This window comes from Muscardinus avellanarius, assembly GCF_963383645.1.
Source record: "Muscardinus avellanarius genome assembly, chromosome: 2".
Lineage (NCBI taxonomy): Eukaryota > Metazoa > Chordata > Mammalia > Rodentia > Gliridae > Muscardinus > Muscardinus avellanarius.
In genome coordinates, this window is record NC_137787.1 from 6,475,809 (window position 1) to 6,497,006 (window position 21,198).

The window sequence follows — 21,198 nt, forward strand, 5'->3', positions numbered from 1 at the left end:
GTCAAACATCACTTTCTTATAATATCATATTCCTAGAAAAATGTTGTCTTCCAACTCCACCACACCGATGCTCTGCTTTAAAACATGCAACAGAAGCCTGACTACAGCAAGATGCGCTGAGCAGCAGCGGAGCGTGCCCAGAGGGCGGAAAGCCAAGCTCCCGCTCAGTTACCTGGGCTGCAGGTGCAGAGACAGCCAAGAACCTTCGCTTGGAACCTTCACACCTGGAGCTTGGCATTCCTTCCTATGGAACCTTTGTGTCTGCAGGAGACACGGAGGTGGTCTGGGGATACCTCACCTGAGGGCAGTGTGTGCGTCATGGCTCAGCTCCATGCACAGGGGTGAGGGGCCAGTTCATACGCTAGTCTCAATTCTTAGGGTTTGTGAATGAATATCAACTCTTCTCTTTGGTAGCTTGATGGTCATTGATGAAACTAAACACACAAGCTATTCATGATGATTCAGTCCTCCTCCCAAATATTCTCTGCTGAAGGACAGCCAAAGTCTGTTGATAAAACTCCTTGTGGTGGGAGGACACTGCCTACTTGCTGCAGTAGAAGGAATTAGTCAGGAGAGATTACATTAACCTCAAAGCCCTAAAAATACAAACTTATTGGGTAAGCTTGTTAAGTGATCTTTTCAAAAACTAAACCAGGACTCACTTTTAAAGTCTCTCTTCCACCTCCTTGGGCAAAACACACAATGGGGATCTTGCCACCATAGTTGGAATCTGTAAAATATAAAAGAAAAGTTGATTTTGGACTCAACAACCTACCCGAGGAACAGGTGTACCGGGGGCTTCTTCCGTTCGAGCCCGGGGTGTGGGATAAAAGCTTCTCAGCTCATGGACTTGACCTTGAGTTCTATCCATTGCGCACCATAGGTGTTATTTCTTTGCAACAAACTAGTAATAGTATGACTTGTGGATATTGCAATTTTAAATGTCACTAACATTTAACATTCTAAAGTCTGTGCTTATTTACTTTTGTTAATATAATTAGATGAGGTGCAACTTTATCCTTACAATGATTCTCATTCATTAGCCTAAGCCCATGCTTTTTTGAATGGATGAGAAATTTGCATAATTAGGTATTCTTTCAATGGACTATATAGTACATCTATAAATATCTTCCTTCATGTATATCGTATTGTGAAAGGAAAACAATTGAGAACATCTTCAAAAATTCCCTGCAATGAATTCTATCACTAAATCAAAAGATAATCTGGTTATATGGCAGGACACATCTCAACACCTCATCCACAGGGAGAGAGCGTGTGCGTAATTTACCACGTCAAAGAGACTTTCACGCAATTGCTGCATTTCCCCCCTGAAACCATTGCCGTAGGTGGTTCTATTCCACACAAAAAGCCAAGATTCAAAACAAAAAAAGAACCATCCAACTGTTAAACTAATGGGTCATTTATCATTCTTATCCTAGCTAATTTCTTCTTATATTCATATTTGCTAGATTTTGTTTGTATCTGTTTATCAGAAGACAAGACAGCAGACTTTCTATACTAACAAATGCACATGGGAGAAGACAATGCTGGTCACTGCCTTCGAGATGTTGCAGGGTGCATCACAGCGGCCCCAACACTGTGAGCCCTCCTAGTGAGTTGAAGAAGACACGTGGCAGATCTTATTTGGCGATGAAGATGCCGACACAGGAGGGCTTATCATATGTCACTCAACAACTGGCAGATGCCATTACTAGCGCTGCCACTGTTATTATCCAGGTCTAGCACTGCGCTCCCTAAATACTGACCTTGACTTGTGCGTTCGGAGATGTACTTCTCCAGCTGATTCCGGAGCTTGGCCTCGACTGTGGGGTGTCCGTGGCATCCATTGTCCACAAGCAGCAAGTGAGTATGATTGTTGTCCAGGATATACAGAGGGTCTCTCGTGAAGTCATCCATGATGTACTGGGCTGAAAAACAGCCCTGAAAAGGACAGGGAAATCTGCCTTGGAGATTTTGTTTGTTCACCAAGATGCGTGATGCCATTTTTATGATTGTATTAACACTAATCCTCTGGGTTCAACTATACTGATGACTTCCCCACACACTCACCCAGATTCCTCAGTTTAGAAGGGTTTTAGAGATCTGATAGAGCAGGCCTCCTCTTAAATACAAAACAAAGGCTCAAATGGTTGGCTCAAGCCTTCCATCGTTACATACATGGCCAGTGACAGTATGAGAATCAGACTCCCAATCTAGTTCTTGGTCCGTTGCCCTGTGCTCTTTCGTATAAGTTCACCGTCATGGAGACATTCAAGAAAGTGTGTGTGTGTGTGTGTGTGTGTGTGTGTGTGTGTGTGTGTGTGTGTGAATACACAAGTACAGGTGGATACATACATGTTTGTCTGCAATCTATCCCATGCCAAGACCTGTGCCAAGGTCCAGGACTAGAAAATGACTAGATGGCAGCGCACATCTGTAACCCCAGTACTTGGGAGTCTGAGACATGAAGATTATACTTCATGCAAAAATAATATTACAATATTGTTAAAGTATAATATGGACTCAAGAAAAAGAAGACGATAAAAGAGGAGGGGAAAGAGTTCTGAAAGACATCCTGAAAACAGTGTAAAGTTCCAGTGTTTGTGAAATGTTGTATTGCTTCCGGTCTGCTAAGCCTTGGTCCTTTCATGTCCCCAACTACCAGCGTGAGTTTTGCACTGAAACCTGTGGTGGAAACTCTATAGGAGATAACTAGCAAAGTTATTGGGAACAACTGGTTTCAACTCCCACAAAAGATCCAACACTGCTCTTTAGGGTAACAGTAAAGAAGCCAGGAACCAACCACGAAGTTATGGGAGTTTGCTATGAAACTGCACGAAATCACAAAAAGTTACCATTAACTGAAATATAAAAGGAATTAAAAAGGAGCAGTATAATTCAACTCTCTAAAAATAATACACATGTGCTTGAGAAATAAAAAATTACTGAAAGTATGAGGAAAATTAAAATTATATCTTAATTCCACAACCTAGTGATAGTCATCATCAAAATTTTAGTACATTTAGTTCTTTTCCAGGTATGTATATCATAATTGTATTCTGTTTATTTTTTTTTGCAGGTCTGGGGATGGAACCCAGGGACATTTGACCTTCTAGGTACACCCCCTGCCCTATTTTTTAATTCTTTATTTTGAAACAGGGTCTCACTAAGTTGCCGGGGGTGTCACTAAGTAGCTGAGGCTGTCCACAAACCATGATCCACCAGTCTCAGCCTCTCAGATGCTGGGGTTACAAGCGTGAGCCACCACGCCTGGCTCATAATTGTATTCTTAAAATTATAAGTATCTTCCGTTCTATTTGAACATCTTTGGAAATAGTATAGAGCTGTTGCTCTATAATTTTCCTTCATGCAGATAGAATAATCTACCTGAAGATTCCTCTATCTAGTAATAAATTAATCAGATAATAAATGTCTATAATACATAGCTAGTAATAAGTATTACTAGATATTTAGGCTTATGTCAACTTTGTGCTGTTATAGGAACCACTTTACTAAACATATATGCTTAAATACTAAATTATACAGTGGTGTATTTGTAAGTATGAGTGCTAGGCCTGCTATATGAGCAGTTTTTATGCTCTTGATACATATTTTCAAATGATTTTCTAAGGGCTCAGGATATAAATGCTCAGTGGTAGAGCTCTTGCCTAACATATGCAAGGCCCTGGGTTCACCCCCCAATAACCATAAAAAATTATTTAAATAGTTTTCTAGAAAAAAACACAAATTTTCTCTCTCTCCGGAAGTTTATAAACTTTCTATGCTTCTGTATGTGATGGAAAGCTATACACATTTTTCAAATTAGCAAAGAATCGACCTTTATATTTACTTGCTATGTTGGCCCATCTGACTCTGAACAATTTGGAAGGCATTTTTTCATTTCCTTTACCTGTCATTCAATGATATTTATTTTATTCAAATATCTAGTTCTTTTTGCATCAATTTTGGGAAAAAATTGTGGAAAAATATCAATTCTCATGAGATTTTCAGCTTTATTGATATACAACTCTATGTGGTATCCTTAGAATTTTTCTCAGTATCTATTATTATATTTAATTTCTCAGTTCTATTAGTCCTTAAATTATATTCTTGAAAGTAAGTTCTTGACCCAATATTTATTGGCCAATGGTTGGTTGTCTCTTAATTTTCACTTGAGACTGACATCTTTTGTTTAATCTTTACATATTCATTTCAAGTTTAAGAAGGTGCTCAACTCACTAGAAATGCTGTCTGCAAAATCCCACGCTGGTACAAAATACCATACAGAAAATGTACATGGATTATTCTCCAAATGCATTCACAGGAAACATTTTCTGGGGTAGGACTCACAGACTTCTTAATGCCAAATTAAGTAGAAAGCACAGTAACTGATTTGAATTTCTGGGAGAGTTGCCTAGCAACAAAGGCATTGTATCAGCACATGAACTCTTTGGGATGGATTCAGGTCCTGGTCAAAAAGAATGAAGGACCCATTTGGGAATGGTGGTGCCAGTCTTTAATCCCAGTACTTAGGAAGCTGAGACAGGAGTGTCACAGATTAGAGGTCAACCTCAGCAATTTAGAAAGGACCTCAGCAATTTAACAAGCCCCTCAGCAACTTAGTGAGACACTGTTTCAAATTTAAAAAAATAAAAAGGGCTGGGAGTGTAGCTAGGAGGTAGAATGCCCCTGGGTTCAATCCCCAATTTTTTTTTTTTTTTTTTTTTTTTTTTTTTTTTGCGGTACTGGGGTTCCTGGAAGCCCTTCTATCTCCGTGCTACACTCCCAGACCTATTTTATATTTTTTATTTGGAAACTGGGTCTCTTAAGCCAGCGAGGCTGGCTCCAAACCAGCGCGATCCTCCTGTCTCCGCCTCCCAAGCGCGGGGATTACAGGCGTGCGCCACCACGCCCGGCCTCAATCCCCAATTTCAAAAACAAAAAGAGTGAAGGACCCTGCTCTAAATGAGACTGCTGGGAACAAATGTGAATGAATGATACACGTTCATTGCTAACCTCCCTAAGAGTTAAGTATGCCATCTTTGCTTTTAATTCCTGAAACCCAAAGGCTGTCCATTTTGCCATGAAGCTATCTCCACCGTCCAGCCCCAGTGTTCAGACCAGACACAGCCCCTGCCCTCATCTTCCTCCCACGTGACCCTGTAGACCTCCCTAACCCCCTGTACCTCAGTATCGTGTTTCCGGACCAGGGTGTCCCTGTTGGAGACCATGCCCCAAGCCGCTATGCCAATAGCCACGATGTTTTCTTCTGAATTTCTGCTGATGGTGTTGTCTCTCACCACCTCGCCGATGTACTTCATCAGGCCATAGTGGGTTCCCCCTGTGAGGATCCAAGCTCCTGTGGACACGGGGAAAGCAAACATCATTTGGTGCTAGGTGAGGTGTCCGTGCCACATGTATAATCAGCTGCTTGTGTGGGGAGCCGCCCCGAGGGGTCATCACTGGTTTTGGATTAGCTCTAGCCCAGAAGCCTCAAGAGTCACAAGGTGACCTGTCCTCTGGTTGTCAGGAAAATGTTTTTCTTTAGAATGTGTCTCCATTAGCTGGGCGTGGTAGTGCACACTTGTAATCCCCATGCTTGGGAGGCAGAGACAGGAGGATTGTGCAGGTTCAAAGCCAGCCTCACTGGCTTAAGAGACTCTGTTTCCAAATAAAATATAAAATAGGTCTGGGAGAATAGCCCGGAGGTAGAAGGCCCCTGGGTTCCATCCCTAGTACCACCAAAAAAAAAATAATAAGAAGAAGAAGAAGAATGTGTCCCCATTAGCATTATTCACTGTTGGTGGGTATTAGTACAGCCACTGTGGAGACCAGCATGGAGGGGCCTCAAAAGACTCAGAAGGAACCAGCCTGTGACCCAGCCATCAAACTCCTCTGCATCTTTTTTTCTTGTTTTTGTTAGTGCTTTTTAATTGTACATCATACTGAGGAATAAAGTGCTAGGACTACACATGAGCACAATTCATGGAACACTTTCCTCCAGGTCCCATCCCTTATTATTTCCCGTCACTATTAGTTTAATGTAGCTACACAGCATTATTTTTGTCTATAACCTCCCTCTTCCATCCCCAAACCCCCTCCATCCCTCCACTGGAGTCTCTGCTTCTCTGAGGTTACCATTGTCTCTCAATTTCTATCATCTGCCTTCCACATATGAAAGAAACATACAACTATTTGATTTTTGAGACTGGATAATCTCAGAATAATATTCTCAATTTCCATCTGTTTTTCCTGTAAATGACTTGATTTTGCCCTTCTTTATGGCTGAGTAAAATTTTGTTGCGAGTATACGCCACAGTTTTGTGATCCATTATTCTATTGATAGACACCTAGCCTGGTTCCGGAATTTAGCTACTGTGAATTGTGTTGCTACAAACATAGACATGCATGTGTCACTATAATATTCCGAATTCATTTGCAAGATGGGCAGGATGGGTGTCTCTGGGTCATATGGTGGTTCCATTCCCAATCTTCTGAGAAAACTCCACACTGATTTTGATAGTGGCTGTTTTAACATTATTTCAAATGAAAAACATAATTCAAAATGACAGGAAATAAAAGTTACCTCTTCATAATAACAATGGCTGTCAGTGGTCTCAACTCCCCAATTAAAAGACAGACTGACAAATCGGATTAAAACTTATAGTCCAACTACATGCTGCCTTCAAGAAACACACCTGATAGGCAGAGATATTCACAAGCTGAAAGTGAAACGATAGAAAAGATATCCCATACAAATCAAGGCCAAAAGCAAATAGAGATAGCCAAGCTCATATTACATATAGCAGACTTTAACTTATTAGAAGAGGCAGAGAGGGTAACTTATTACTGATAAAGAGAAACAGAGAGTATCACTTCTTACTGATGAAAAGAACTATCCAACATGAAGATATACCCGCAGTAAATATTTAAGCCCCAAATATTGGCACATGTACCCATGTAAAACCCACAGTTCTTGACTTGAAGGCTCAGACAGACACCAACATAGTAATTCTGGGAGACTTCAGTGCACCTCTCACACCATTAGATCAGTCTTCCAGGCATAAAATTAGTAAAGACACTTCAGACCTAAAGAATACTGCAAACCAATTGGACCTAACAGATATTTACAGAATACCCAATCCAATAACAGCTGAATACATATTCTTCTCAGGTAATCATGGAAGATTCTCCAAAATAGACAATATTTTAAGCCACAAAACAAGCACCAGAAAATTTAAAATACTGACATAATTCTGCAAGGAATCCTTTCAGATTACAACAGACTGAAAGTAAAGGTCAACAACACAAAGATTCAGAAGAATCACACAAAACATGGAGATTGAATGATACACTGCTATGTGAAAACAGGATCAGAGGAGAAATAAAGGAAAAGTGTAAAAAAATTCTAGAAACAAGTAAAAATAGAGATATGGCCTACCAAAATCTAAAAGACAACTCGAGGGTGGTGTTAAGAGGAAAATTTATAGCATTGAGTGTCCACATAAGAAAAACAAAAAGACTCCAAATAAACCATCGAATGACATACCTTAAGACCCTTGAAAAACAGGAATAAACTAACTCTAAAGCCAGCAGAAGGCAGAAAATACTCAAAATCAAAGCAGAGGTTAATGAAATAGGAAGAAATCCAAATTATCAATAAAACAAAAAGCTGATTTTTGAAGACATAAGTAAGATTGACAAACCCTTAGCAAACCTAACCAAAAAAAAAGAGATAATAGACCCATATTTCTATGATCAGAGATGAAAAAGGAGATGTCACCTCAGATAAGGTAAAAATTAATTAGAGACTTACTAGAAACTTTCAAAATGTTATACTCCAATAAACTCAAAAACCAAGAAATAAACGACAAATTTGTAGACACCTGAAACCTATCTAAACTGAAGCAAGAGGATTGATAAAACTTAAACATACCAATAGCAAGCAAAGAGATTGAAACTGTCATTTTAAAAAATTCTCTCCAAAGCCAGGCGTGGTGGTACACGCTTGTAATCCCAGCATTCAGGAAGCTGAGACCGGAGGATCGTGGTTCGCGGACAGCCTCAGCTACTTAGTGAGGCCCTCTGCAACTTAGTGAGACCCGGTTTCAAAGTAAAGAATAAAAAGTAGGGCAAGGGGTGTAGCTCGGAGGTCGAATACCCCTGGGTTTCATCCCCAGACCCGCAAAATAAATAAATAAATAAATAAATAAATAAATAAATAAATAAGAATTTCTCTCCAAAAGAACTGAAGTTGGAATACTATAGTATTGCTTGCATACCCATGGTTATCGCAACACAATTCACAATAGCCAGATTATGGAACCAACCGATGTGTCCATCAGCAGATGAATGGACCAAAAAAATCTAGTATATACAACCATGTAATTTTACTCAACCATAAAGAAGAACAAAATTATGTCCTTTGCAAGAAAATTGATGGAATTAGAGAAGATTATAAATGAGATGAGCCAGCCCAGAAGATCAAGAGTTTTATGTTTTTTCTCATATGCAGAAGCAGGAGAGAAAATGGGAAATGGAAGGGACTTCAATTTAAATGAGGAGAGATCAGTAGAGGAGGGACTAGGGAAGAGAGGTAGGGATGGGGAAAGGAGGTTTGAGGAACAAAGCAGTTCAAATAAGGTTATGTTCGTGATGAGGTATCGCTACCAATCTCTGACAGGTACGGGGAGGGATGAGAGGGGTGGCATATGGAAGGAAATATACCACGTGATGCGTGCATGTGTGAACGGCTCACTTTGAATCTCACTGTGATGTATAATTAAAATGCACAAGCAAGAGTATTAAGAAATTAGTCTTTATTGTCTAATCTGACTATTGTCTTCAACAGTCAATCCCAGATCCAATTGTTGGATCAATCATCCTCCACATCAAAGTCCTGCCATTATTTGGGGATGACTTCGTTGTGGCCTATACAAGTTTCATGTCCTTCTCCTTCGCCCAGTTCTCACGGGGTCAATGTCCCTCCTTTAAGATGACGCAGCCTGATGTGATTGACACGGAGGACGATGGGAATGTCCCTGCTCTGGCCACCTCGCTAACCTATGGAGAAACACACACTCTTCCGGGTTAGGGTCTTCTGTCTGTATTCTTCTGCTGTATCCCCGGCTCCAAAAACAATTGTAAGCGCACAGTAGGCACTTAGTATGTGTTCAATGAGTCCATGAATGGATGGATCGATGGTATCTGTTCAGGATTCAGTAGCAAGGAAAACTGCTTGATTCCTTAACAAAGTAAGTACCCCCCCCCCAGTGAACCCTCTGATTGATACAAAAACTGAGAAGAATAAGTGGTGGGAGGGATGCTGATTTTTTTTTTCTTAAAATTAAGGAAAAACTAGTATCAAAAATAAGACACGTATTTCCGTAGTTCTGTCAGTCAACTAATCTTCATAAGAAAGACGGAAAAGAATGTCAGGCTCGAATAAACTGAGCCAAAGTATGAGAAAAACACCAGTCCAACCTAACCTGAAGGGCAAGCCACAAAGCCATTGGCATGTGCTCTTCAGAATGTGAAGGAGACAGAAAGGGGTTGGACAGTGACCGATGCGAGAAAACTGGAGAGATACAAAGATCTGGAGTGCACATGGAGACAAGGGAACTTTTGCTCTAAAAGACATCGTAGGCCGGGCGTGGTGGGCACGCTTGTCATCCCCACGCTGGGGAGGCGGAGACAGGAGGATCGGGCAGGTTCAAAGCCAGTCGCGCTGGCTTAAGAGACCCTGTTTCCAAAAATATATATAAAAAATAGGTCTGGGAGTGTAGCCCGGAGGTAGAAGGGCTTCCGGGAACCCCAGTACCACCAAAATAAATAAATAAATAAATAAATAAATAAATAAATAAATAAATAAATGACATTGTAGGGATACAACACACCGTCACATATAACTGTGTATAACTGTGTAGTCAACATTAACTCCCCGTTTGAAAACTGCATTGGTATGTGTCAGAGAAAGCCCCTGCTCTCAGGAGATGCAGGCTGGCAACTCTGGGTTCTAAGGATCATGATGCCTGCAATTTATTTCAAACCCTTCTCCTTTTCCTCCTCAAAAAACACAATATGGAGATATTTGTGGAATAAGAACAGATGAATGTGGGGAAATGTCAACAATTGGTGAATATAGAAGAAACACGAGCAGACGTTCCTTGTATTATTCTTGCAACTTTTCTGTAGACTTCAAATTTGTCTCAAAAGAAGTTAAAAAGAAAAAAAATGCCAAGCTATATCTTTGAAGTAACAAAGTCGCCATTGTTTGTTTGTATCACGGATGCTTGCATGGTGCTTATAATTTTCCAGGCACTGTCTCTACTTCCAAAAATATATGGTTCATCTAAAAAACTTAGTGGCCCAGCACATTGCTTTCTCCTTTGATTCATCAGAATATTATGGGTATAATTTTATATGTATAAATAATAAACTGGAAAATCCTAGATTAAAAAAAAATATGATTACCCCTAAGACATTAGCACCTTTAGGTTGGGCAAAAGTTAACTTTGTGAACCATCTGCCAGTTCCCTGTAGCGCCACCCACTTGAGAATATTGCTTGCAATTAAATAAAATGACTAATCGTATAGTTCTAGGAGCCTCTGGACCCCGCGGGGACCCCCACGCAGGCCGCACCTTTGGACTGAGCTATGTAGATGAGCCGGCTGAAGATCTTGCGCATGCGCGGCTTCAGGGCGAAGTTCTTGGCGCCGCCAGTCACAGAGATGACCAGGTTGGGGGTTTTCAGGTGCCAGTGCTGGGTCAGCAGCTCATAGAGGGTTTCCGAGTCCGTGTCGCAGGACAAACGGATGTACTGAGGGGGAGAAAGAAGCATCAGAGTGGGTCCTCCTGGGAAGGAGCATCCCCGCGGGGCCGCATTAGAGGGAGATGCAGGTTACCCTGCAGGTCCCACAAGCCAATGGGGGCACTTGGGGCTCCGCCTGCAGCCTTGGAGGTGTTTGAAGCAGAATAGAAATGAGATGCGTTTATATTTGGGGGTTGTGGACAGGCAAGAGGAGGTGCTGGACCATCCTGAGGCAGAGGCCGGGGAAGAGACCGTAATGGATGGAGCTGAGTGGCCATCGACCCCCCATGGACAGGGCTTGGGAGGTGAGGGATGAGACCCAGCAGGGGCAGCCTGGGCACAGTGGTGCCATTGAGACCCGTGCATGGAGGATGGAGGAGAATCTTCTTCTAACTGGTGAGCAGCTCAGCCAAACCTAAATGAGAGCTGCCATGTGGGGGTACAGAGGGGGGATGTCACCGTGTTCGGGTCATAAGTACTCTCAGCAATACCACCCGCCAAACTTCAAAGGGCCAGTTCGCAAAAGCATTCGCCGGCCTTTTGAGGCAGTGAAGCTCAACAGAGATGGCACTTAAATACAGCACTGTGCTCAACAAAGGCAAATTCACCATTCTTTTTTTTTTTTTTTTTTTTGGTGGGGGGTGTCTGGGAATTGAACTCACTACATCCCCAGCCCTGTTTTATTTTTTTATTTTGAAGCAGATCTCATTAACTTGCTGAGGGTCTTCCTAAATTGCTGAGACTAGCCTTGAACCTGCCATCTTCTTGTCTCAGCCTCTCAAGTACTGAGATAACAGGTGTGTGCCACCACATCCAGCTCTATTTTTTTACTTTACTAAGTCCTCCCCCGCCCCCGGGGCTCTTAGACAATTAGTGGCCATTCAAGGTAGCCCGAGTTGTTTCAGCATATAAACTAGCTGGCTGAAGTAAATTTAAGAAACAAAAAATTAAAAAACAAACAGCCAACACTGCTTACCTTGCCTTTCTTCCCCAGTGTCTCAAACTGAATATCCCCAAAGGCATCGGTGGGGAACTCCTTGGTGTGTTTCTTGTAATTCCATTTCTCACTTTGGTTGACCTGGGTGCCTTCGATATGATGGCTCTGGGAATAGCCACATTTGCACACGTTTTCCCTGAGCCAAGTGATGTGGAGGGATAGGAAGAGATCACATTCAATCCGCTTAAAGAATTAATTGCATGTCTTAGAATAAACCATGCATGATCAACTTCACACAGACACAAAAGTCTACCATCATATTTTATTTCAGACTGTTTTCCTCAACTTGGTTGGAAGGGGCCCAAAGTGTCCCAGAGTTTAGAGAAACCATCCTTTCTAGACATTAGATGCTTGGGAGATTTTCAAATCTTTGGGCTAGACAAGAACAAACTGGGCAATAAGCAAACACTAACTCTTCCCATTAAAAGTACAATACGATTAATTCTAATTGTGCATTAGATGACACATGTGCACAAAAGGAAACTGGAAGAGGGTGAGATACATGGTGAGTGGTAAAACCTCTTCCTCTCCTCCTTCTGCAATCTACTGTAACCATTCAACAAATATCGATTGAAGATCCATCTGAGTCAGTCCCAGACTGAGCATCACGACGTCCCGAGATGTGATTCCTGCCCTCAAGTTGCTCATGTCCTCTAGGGAGCAGCTGAGTACAGCCCTGGCAGAGTGCATTGAGGAACAAGCAAAACACTTCCTTTTGCCCTGGCACAGTCCCTCTCCTGCCAGGCTTGCTGTGAGGTCTGGAAATGATGCTGGGTGTCTGGCTGGCTTGGCTCATGGGGCATGCTGTGTGAAGCAGCCTTCTGCTGATGGTGGGGTCATGCATACATGCCAAGGAACCAGAAGGCCAAGGCAGCATCCACCAGAAAGAAGCAAAGGTACAGGGGAAATAAAAATCTCAAACACATTCCATGGTTGTTTGAGCCTTCTCCATCCAGGGCTCCATTACATCCTGAGAGCTGGATTTCCAAAGAGATAAAGAAACAATAACAACAAAATGTTCTAATTTGGGGGGAAGAACCCTCTCTTCTCCAGAGGTCCTGTCTACCCTTTTCTCCACTTCGTTCTGCTTTTCCAATCCATTTAATTCTTCCTTTCTCCTATTCTATCTCCAGTCAACCTTTGGACAAGATTCAGAAAGGCACTAGAAATTCAAGGAAGGGTCTTGCCCATGATAACTACCAAAGCCACCCCATACTGAGATCCTCTGGTTGGGAACAAATGTATCTCAAGCCTGGCTGTGCTGAAGATTACTCATTTGATATGAACCTCATTGAGACTGAAATGGTCTCTACACAACATCATCTACACATGTGGATCAAGATTAACCTGCGCATGTACCTGAATTCTGTGGGCCTGTCTACAGATGATAGGCCCAGGGACAGGAAAATAATCCAAGATTAACATTGACGCTTCTTTCTTGGGAATTTTGGGCAACTTTGGAATTAGAACCAAAAGAACGGTTCCTATCTCCCTCCAGGAAAATCCAGGCACTACCACATAATCCTACTAATGCTGAGATGAAAGGAAGTAGATGTTCAGGAAGAGCTAGAAAGGAGAGGTGGGCAGAGAGGACCTAAGGAGTCCCCACATGTCCAGCCTGGCTCCTGACCATTCTAGAGTTCAGCCACTCTCTGCTCTTAGATGGCATTGCTTTCCTTAAAGCAAATCCCTCTTTTAAGTTAAACTGGTTGAGTTCATTACAATTGAAACTCCTAATTACTATAGAGTATGACATTATCCTTATTTAAAGTACTTGCAAAACATTCAGTATTCTCTAGAGCTATTAAAAATTGAGGTAGAGACCAGATCCCAAATCACCTCTCTAGCAGCATTCTTTTTATTCCAATCAGAACAGCTCCCGGAGGTAACACTCAGCTTAGCCAAGAAAAAAAAAAAATCTCACAGAATTGAGCACAGTTTGCTCAGCTCTCCTCTTAAGTTGCCTGGGACTTCCCAAGCTATGGCTGGCTCTTAAAGCTTCTCTCTCCATCACTGCTACAGTACCACTAAGCTCACTGCAGGATGGGAAGGGGATTCCCCACCAAGCCTATCCTTGCTACAACTAAAGGCAGACAGCAGTCCTTTTTCCCTATTCAGCATAGAGGTGAGTCTGGGGGCACCTGAACCAAGAAAGTAATCTGGCTCCATCTTAATTGAACTGGTTTACACATGGAGAAGAGAGTTTGCCAGAGAGGCGTTAAGAGCACAGATGCCTGAAAGAGAGCTCGGGATGACAGAGCTGAGCAGGAGAAACAGGAAAGCATGGAGACCTAATTCTAGCTGCCAGATCAGAATGTCTGGTCCTAGAGCACTGCACTGTACAATATGGTTGCTACTAGCCACGTGTGGCTGTTTAATGTTATATTTAAATTAAGTAAAAGTAGAGACGAGAACTCAGCTCCTTCGTTGTACTGGCCACATTTTAGAATGATCAGTAGCTACATGTGACCAGATACCACATTGGGCGGCACAGCTATAGAATATCGCCATTGTGGTAGAAGGTTCTATTGCACAATGTTGCAAACATAGCATCCTGTGTCTACCTGGAACTCGGCATGGCTGAGGTAGTGACAACTGAAGGGAACACTTCCAGATGCAGGGCATCAAGACCTCTTAGCTAGGCAGCATGCCAGAAGGCACCCAGCAGGAGCAGTGGTTAAGTGTCACCTCTAGTGACCTTTCAACAAAGCAGGCACGCACAGGGGATGAGAGTGGGGAGTCATCTGAGCTTAGCACATAGGTGGCAACCTCGAGAGCTCTCAGGCCAAACTTTGGACAACTTGTCAGCTCTGTGGCAAGCAGCAGCAAAAGAGAGGCATCCATACTAATTATCATTTTATTTGATTTACTTTTCTGATGGGTAATTTAGATTGCATGGCACATTCTTACCACCAAGGGAGACACAGGGGTAATGGATATGGGTAAAATGAAAGCTTATAGAGTCTTGCCCCTGGCCGACAACTTTGTATGCCTTCTGAGATGAAAACTGGAAGGCTCCAAGATGCCCTCTGCTTGTGCTGCTGAGGTCCTCAACTGCTTGGCCCAGACTTGTATAATAAAGTGCTGTTTCTCTTATTTGCATCCATTTCCCTTTTTGCTATTAAGTGCACCCTGATTACCCTTCTAGGAAGCACCCCTTTCCACACTGAGTCATCGAGGACATATCACCCAAGCTGGGGCAATCAATATATTCCATCCTCTAGCCCCAGGGGGTAGCTGAAAGATGGGCACAGGGCCCAAGTCCATCCAGTAAGAGCCATGAACCTCACCCCAAGACTTTTTATTAGAAGAGACAAGACTCTTTCCCCACAACTGGTAAAATGGTAAGCTGATAACCAAAAATAGAGACCATTTATCTACCATGTGCAAAGAAAGAACCTGCCAACCACAGAAGGAAAGAAACAATGGGTAGAGAGAAAGAGGGACTGAGCAACAGCATTTGAGCCCTGGATTGGGATTTGCTTTTCAGCCACAAGAGACTAGTGTCAACCCCAAAGATCCACCACTTTCACATCAGCCAATGAGATTAGACATCTGTAACCAAGGATGTATGATGAATTTGGCCTGCCTGGAGCACTGTCATTATTAGAAATGGAGGAAGCTGGGGTGGGGGCTGGAAGGAGAAAAGGGTACTACCTTGGCATTAGAGAGCCTGGGTTCAGAACCCTATTTCTCTTCCATATGACCTTGGGTCTGTTCTTCATATTCTAATTCACACAAAGTCAGAAAACACAGATACTGAAAACCTGTCAAGTCCTGAGGCATAATGATGGGTATTTTATATGCTATCTCTTTGAAGCCTTACCACAACCAATGAGGTATCCACCTGCTAGGTTTTTTAGGGTAAGAGACTATACAGTGAGGGGCAGCCAAGCAAAGTTAGAAGCCCAGCAGATTCTAAAGCTCCTCTCCATTCTCACACCCCTGCTTTGTTATTGTTCAAAGGTCAACCCTAAATGGCAAATGACAGCAGCAACCTCCTATCAATTAACAGCTACATTCTTTCCTCCAAAAGGCAAGGGAGAAGTGCGGAGAGGACCAAGAAGAGCAGGAGGTAGGCTTAAAATTGTTTAATGGGTTCCAGTACATCTTTTACAAGCAGTATTCACCTCATCCATTCACCTGCTTGCTTATTAACACTTCCCCACAACCTCCTCTGTGTTGGCCTGGTGGGAAATACCTTCTGTAACTCAGTCTTGATGTGCCCAGACACAGAGATACCGAGGCAATGAACACCCAATTAGAAGGGAAAACCCAAAGATCACAGCTGAGAAGAAGGACCTGATAGGAACCTCTCGATGCAATGCGTGCACATGCATGATGTTGCCTGGCAACTGCTATAAAACAAGGTCATTGCCAGGGCTACCAGGCTGGGCTCCCAGGTTCCTGGGAGTACTAAAGGGAGTGATAGCCCCTCTCAGTGACTGTAGGAGCTACTGAATGGCCAAAGCAAAAATATACCGGAAATGGTAGAATCAGGAAACAACCCAGGTGCTTGCCAACTCCTGCTTGATCACACACCATTTCTGGGAATTATAGAATGAAACGACTTTCATAACAAATGAATGGACATTTGTTTGTTTGTAATGTAGCTAATAATTGATTTTTAAACATGAAAGCAAAAAATGGAGGGAAACAGTAGCTTACGTGGCTTTGGAATCTTTGGTAAAGAAGACACATTCCCGTTTCTTAAAATTTGCTTGAATAAAATTCACCAAGTCCTTTGGGGAGAGGGAAGAAAGAGACATTGAATAACATATTACTACTTTATTCACACCCCCTGTTGATACTAATGAATAATGAATGTGTCCTAATCCTACTTCAGAAGTTTTAATAACTTACCATATGCTTATGGCATATAGCATTTGTTCATGCTAGTACAGTGCCCAAAATTTTTTAAGGGGAATACATTTAAATTTTTATAACCAAATGCAAATTTTTCCAAAGTTATTCTAAAGTTATCTTGTATGTAGAAGTTATAGGGGTTTTTTTTTTTTGTCACTTAGGCTACCAAGGAGAATATAAACATTGGATGATAGTTTAGCATTAAAAAAAAGAATTAACGCAGATTTCCATTTCTTTCTGCTTGCTTAAATAAAGCCTCCTTCCACTGTTGTATTTGTCTTCCTGGGGCACATCCAGAGGTTAATTCTAACATACAACCAAAGGCTTTAGAAACCAAAGACTTCCCGCAAGTTGAAGGAAGCAAGCTATTTGAAAACAAATGAAAAACAATTTGAAAGTATCTCCACTCCTCAAAATGAGAGAAGATACTTGCAACATATATTAATCATCATAATACTGATGACAAGAATATATGAGGATTATAAGTCAGTAAGAATAAGGCGGAAGTGGGGGAGAGCTAAATGAGTGATGTGTGCATGGACGCCTCCACCATCTTGCACCTCATTAGGATGTAGGACTACAATGCATCAATAAAAATTAAAATTCCATATTTTATATGTGAAAAATAATAAAATAGATAACCCAGTGGGAAAAATGGCAAGAGACAAGATCTGACAAAATGGCAGGAGACAAGATCCGATGTCAAGTCACAGAGAACACGCAGACAGCACATGAGGACATGAAGGGAAGCGTCACCTCAATGGCAATGGCTTAAACAAGTGGGAAGTAAAACCACAGTGGGATCCCGCCAAGATGGTGAAAATTAAAAAGACAGTACCCAGTGGGGGAGGGGGATATTGGTGCAGCCACTGTAGAAAGTTGCCTACTATTGCCAGTGGCCATGCCTCTTAGGAATACTCCCTGTGGACAGAGGGGCAGGGCTTTCCCTGAGCGACCTGCACTCTCGGGATGCCTGGCAGTGAGTTTCAGCTTTGGGGCACATCTTGCCCTGGAAGAGAGGATCCGCTAGTGACTTCCATTCCTCAGCAGTCCAAAGCCATTCCCTTCAGGTCCACAGGTGCTGGCAACTGGCGTGCTCAGACCACTTCCTGCACAGCCGGCCTCACAACACAGGCTGGCACTCAGGCCAGCCCTGATTTTATATTCCGCAGCAAGGCCACCACCAGCCACACGCTATCAAAGGAGGGTTCCCTCTCCTGGGATGAAGCCCACAGTGCTCCAGCTCCCACCCTACTCCCTGCCCTGGCAAGTCCCTAGGAACCAGAGATGGGGACCATGTGTCTCCTCTTCCCATCCTTTGAATGTAAGAGTCTCCACAAATACTATTTCTTTCTTCCTTTCTTTTTTCCTCTTCCTCCTCTTCTTCTTCCTCCTCTTCTACTTCTCTTCTTTTTCTTCATTAACATCATCATCATCATCACCATCACCATCACCATCATCATCATCACCACCACCACCACCACCATCATCACCATCAACATCACCATCATCATCGCCACCATCATCATTATCATCATCATCATTTTTGTCTTTCTTTGGTACTGAGGATGGAACCCAGGGATATTCTACTTCTGAGCTACATTCCCAGCACTATTTGAAACAAGGTCTCACTAAGTTGCTGAAGCTAACCTTGAACCTGCAATCCTCTCCTCTCAGTATTAAAATTACAACATGTACCACCACACCCAGCTTCCAGAAAACCTATTTTTTAAACACAGACCCTGTTAAGGAGAGACATATGCATCTGGCCTCCCAAAGAACATTTTTCAGGGAGATCGACTTACATACCCAAGAATGTTAAGAGTGGTGTTGCTCCTGATAGCAAAAGCCAAAAACTGAAATGTCCATCCCCTTAAACTGGATAAATACAAGCACAGAAAGGAGCTCTGCACAGACCTGAAATGAATTAGCAACTACATGTACCAAGATGGATGAATCTCAACATGTGTTGAGCAAGACGTGTAAAGAACTCACAAAAAAACACTTCTAATATATACAATTCCACGTATATACAAAATGGACAAAGCTAGACACCATGTTGTATAGGAATACAAATATATTCAACTCATAAAGTCATCAATAAAAGCAAGGAAAGGGTGAGAAAAAATTCAGGATAGTGGTTATGACCTCTGACAGAGACAGGACACTCCACAGGGAGGTCACACGGGGGATTCTCAGACACCGGTGACATTCTGTTTCTCAACATGGTGCTGGGTGCCAAGAGAGCCATGGAAGTCTTCTTGCAGCTGGAAATTCACTCCTTTATATCCTTTTCTCTATATATTTCACAACATAAATTGAGAAAGCAAAAAAAATGTTTTTGGTGGTCACCTCTATGCAAACATTTTAAATATACATATGTATTCCACAACATAAATTTAAAAAACAAAAGTGTTTTCTGCGCTTATCTCTATGCAAACATTTTGAAAATCTTTGATGCCCATGTTCTTGTAGTTTTCATTCACTTTGAGTCTACTTCACATGGATGAAGAAAGATCGATGGCTGTGTGAGCTGTGGAATCGGTTCATCCTGGCAGAGGGGCAATGACAAAACATGGCTTCATTGCTAAGAATTCCCTGTGAAAATGGACTTTACAGCAGTGTGTGTGTGTGTGTGTGTGTGTGTGTGTGTACGCACATGCACAGGGGAAAACAGGAACCCCAGAACTGAGAGGCCCTTGGGTGGTCTTGGCTGTCCTTCCCAGGAAGGCTGCCTGCACTGGGCAGTGGCCATCTTCATGGCCAAGGGACAGAGCTATGGTGGGGGAATAGGAGCCATAGGAGTGCATCAAGAGGAAGCAGCAGCCTGTCTATCTCCCAGGGCTCCAGTGTCTGAGGCGGGTGGCCCACGCACAAGGCCCCACCCAGAGATGCCTCACTACTTGGGGTCCGAAGAGAGGAGCAAGAGGCGGAAGCATTGGAGACCCCCCCCCCCCCGTGACTTGCACAGTTTCTCACAGAACCAGGGCCAAGATGAGATATGGAAGTAAAACCAAGGTCCTGGGGCCAGCAGCACACGGCCGGGGTCCAAGGGCAGTGGGTCCTTGCACTCTGCACCTGGAGCAGCTCCCTCGCCCAGCCCTGGCCTGGAGAGGCAGGCCTCGCTGCAGGAGGCTGGAGGCTTCCACTTGCTCCTCTGTGTGCCTTTTCTTACAGCCCCATGATGGTTCAAAGGCAGCTCCCCTGTAACCACCAATCAGATCAAAATACTGACAATATCCGCACCGCCATTCCTGCTCCTTCATCCTGACCCTTAACACTAGTCAGGGGGAACCCGATGCCAGACTGGAATGTTGTCTTTGTTTCCTGACAAAGAGAATATGTGGCAGAGGCAGAGCGTATAGAAAACCTGTGGGAGGGACCCGCACTCATTGTCCACCAGGCTCATAGGACATTGTCCCCTGGTGGCCGGGCCACCTGAGCCCCGCTCATCCACGAAGCCATGACTGCATGTCTAGTCCTGAAGGCAACATGGACGAGGAGAGACAGGGCCAGAGCTTACCAAGAGGAGGCTGCAAGAAAAAACTGTGGACACCCCCAAACCGAGACCCTGGCCATGCGTGCGCAATGGACTTAGGTTTGAGAATCGGCTCTGAACCCACAAGACCAAGAATGAAAATACCAAACACAAAACAACAGTGGAATGGATATTAAAGATGCCAAATTAAAAGTGTCCCGAAAGAAGTCACTTGCAAAGGCATAACTAAGTGATCATCGAGACGCTTATAACCCTAAGACAGAAACGCTTGAAAACCAACAGGGAAATGCAAATGCTTCTATGTTCAACAAAGATGACTCGCAAAACAAATGCTATATGGTACATTGAGAGAGTAGTGTGTGTGTGTGTGTGTGTGTGTGTGTGTGTGTGTGTGTGTGTTACTGGAGATTGAACCCAGAGACATTCTACCTTCAAGCTACACCCCCAGACCTATTTCATTTTTATTTTGAAACAGAGTCTCACTAGGTCAATGACAGCCTCACTACTTGCTGAGGCTGTTCTTGAACCTGTGATGCTCCTGTCTCAGCATCCAAGCACTGAGATGACAGGCATGCACTATCACGCCTGGTGAGAGCATCTTTTTAAAGAAAGCAGATGGGTCACCAAGTGATCCTTGCTGACAAAGATGGGTTTGTAAATGGCAGTGGGGCTGGACTTACGTTTTCACTGTAGGACATGTCTATGCTCCGAGACACGCTGGAATACAGGGTCCGGGTGCTACCCAAGGTACCATTCTTCCTGCTCCTCATGCTGAGCCTGGCTCCCTCAAAGGACATCTCTGTGGAGATTTAGGGATAAGCGTGGGTTACAAACAGCAAGAAGGCTGCCTTCAAGGGTGCCCCTTCCCTCCACCACTTGTCTCCTCTTTGCCATGCGCAGCGTCCTGTGCTCTCTCCATCCCACCAGGGTGATGGTACCCACACCCTTAAGCCCCTTCATCCTCCAGGCTCAGTTGGTGTTTCTACCCTCCAGCACATCTCCCTTGGCCCCTCACGCCTGGGTGC

The 21,198-nt window shown here is 43.2% G+C and overlaps 1 protein-coding gene across 1 annotated transcript in view; it reads right to left on the reverse strand.

Moving 5' to 3' along the window:
- Positions 1 to 20,970, reverse strand: part of TRPM8 (transient receptor potential cation channel subfamily M member 8) — a gene marked incomplete at both ends in the record, with an annotated part of 79,295 nt that extends 58,325 nt beyond the window's left edge. The window contains 7 exons of the mRNA XM_080690125.1: positions 663 to 730; positions 1,767 to 1,941; positions 5,187 to 5,359; positions 10,643 to 10,820; positions 11,788 to 11,944; positions 16,477 to 16,550; positions 20,854 to 20,970. Coding sequence (XP_080546251.1) covers positions 663 to 730; positions 1,767 to 1,941; positions 5,187 to 5,359; positions 10,643 to 10,820; positions 11,788 to 11,944; positions 16,477 to 16,550; positions 20,854 to 20,970 — 942 coding nt within the window. The remainder of the gene's footprint in view (positions 1 to 662; positions 731 to 1,766; positions 1,942 to 5,186; positions 5,360 to 10,642; positions 10,821 to 11,787; positions 11,945 to 16,476; positions 16,551 to 20,853) is intronic.
- Between the last annotated feature and the right edge of the window lie 228 nt (positions 20,971 to 21,198).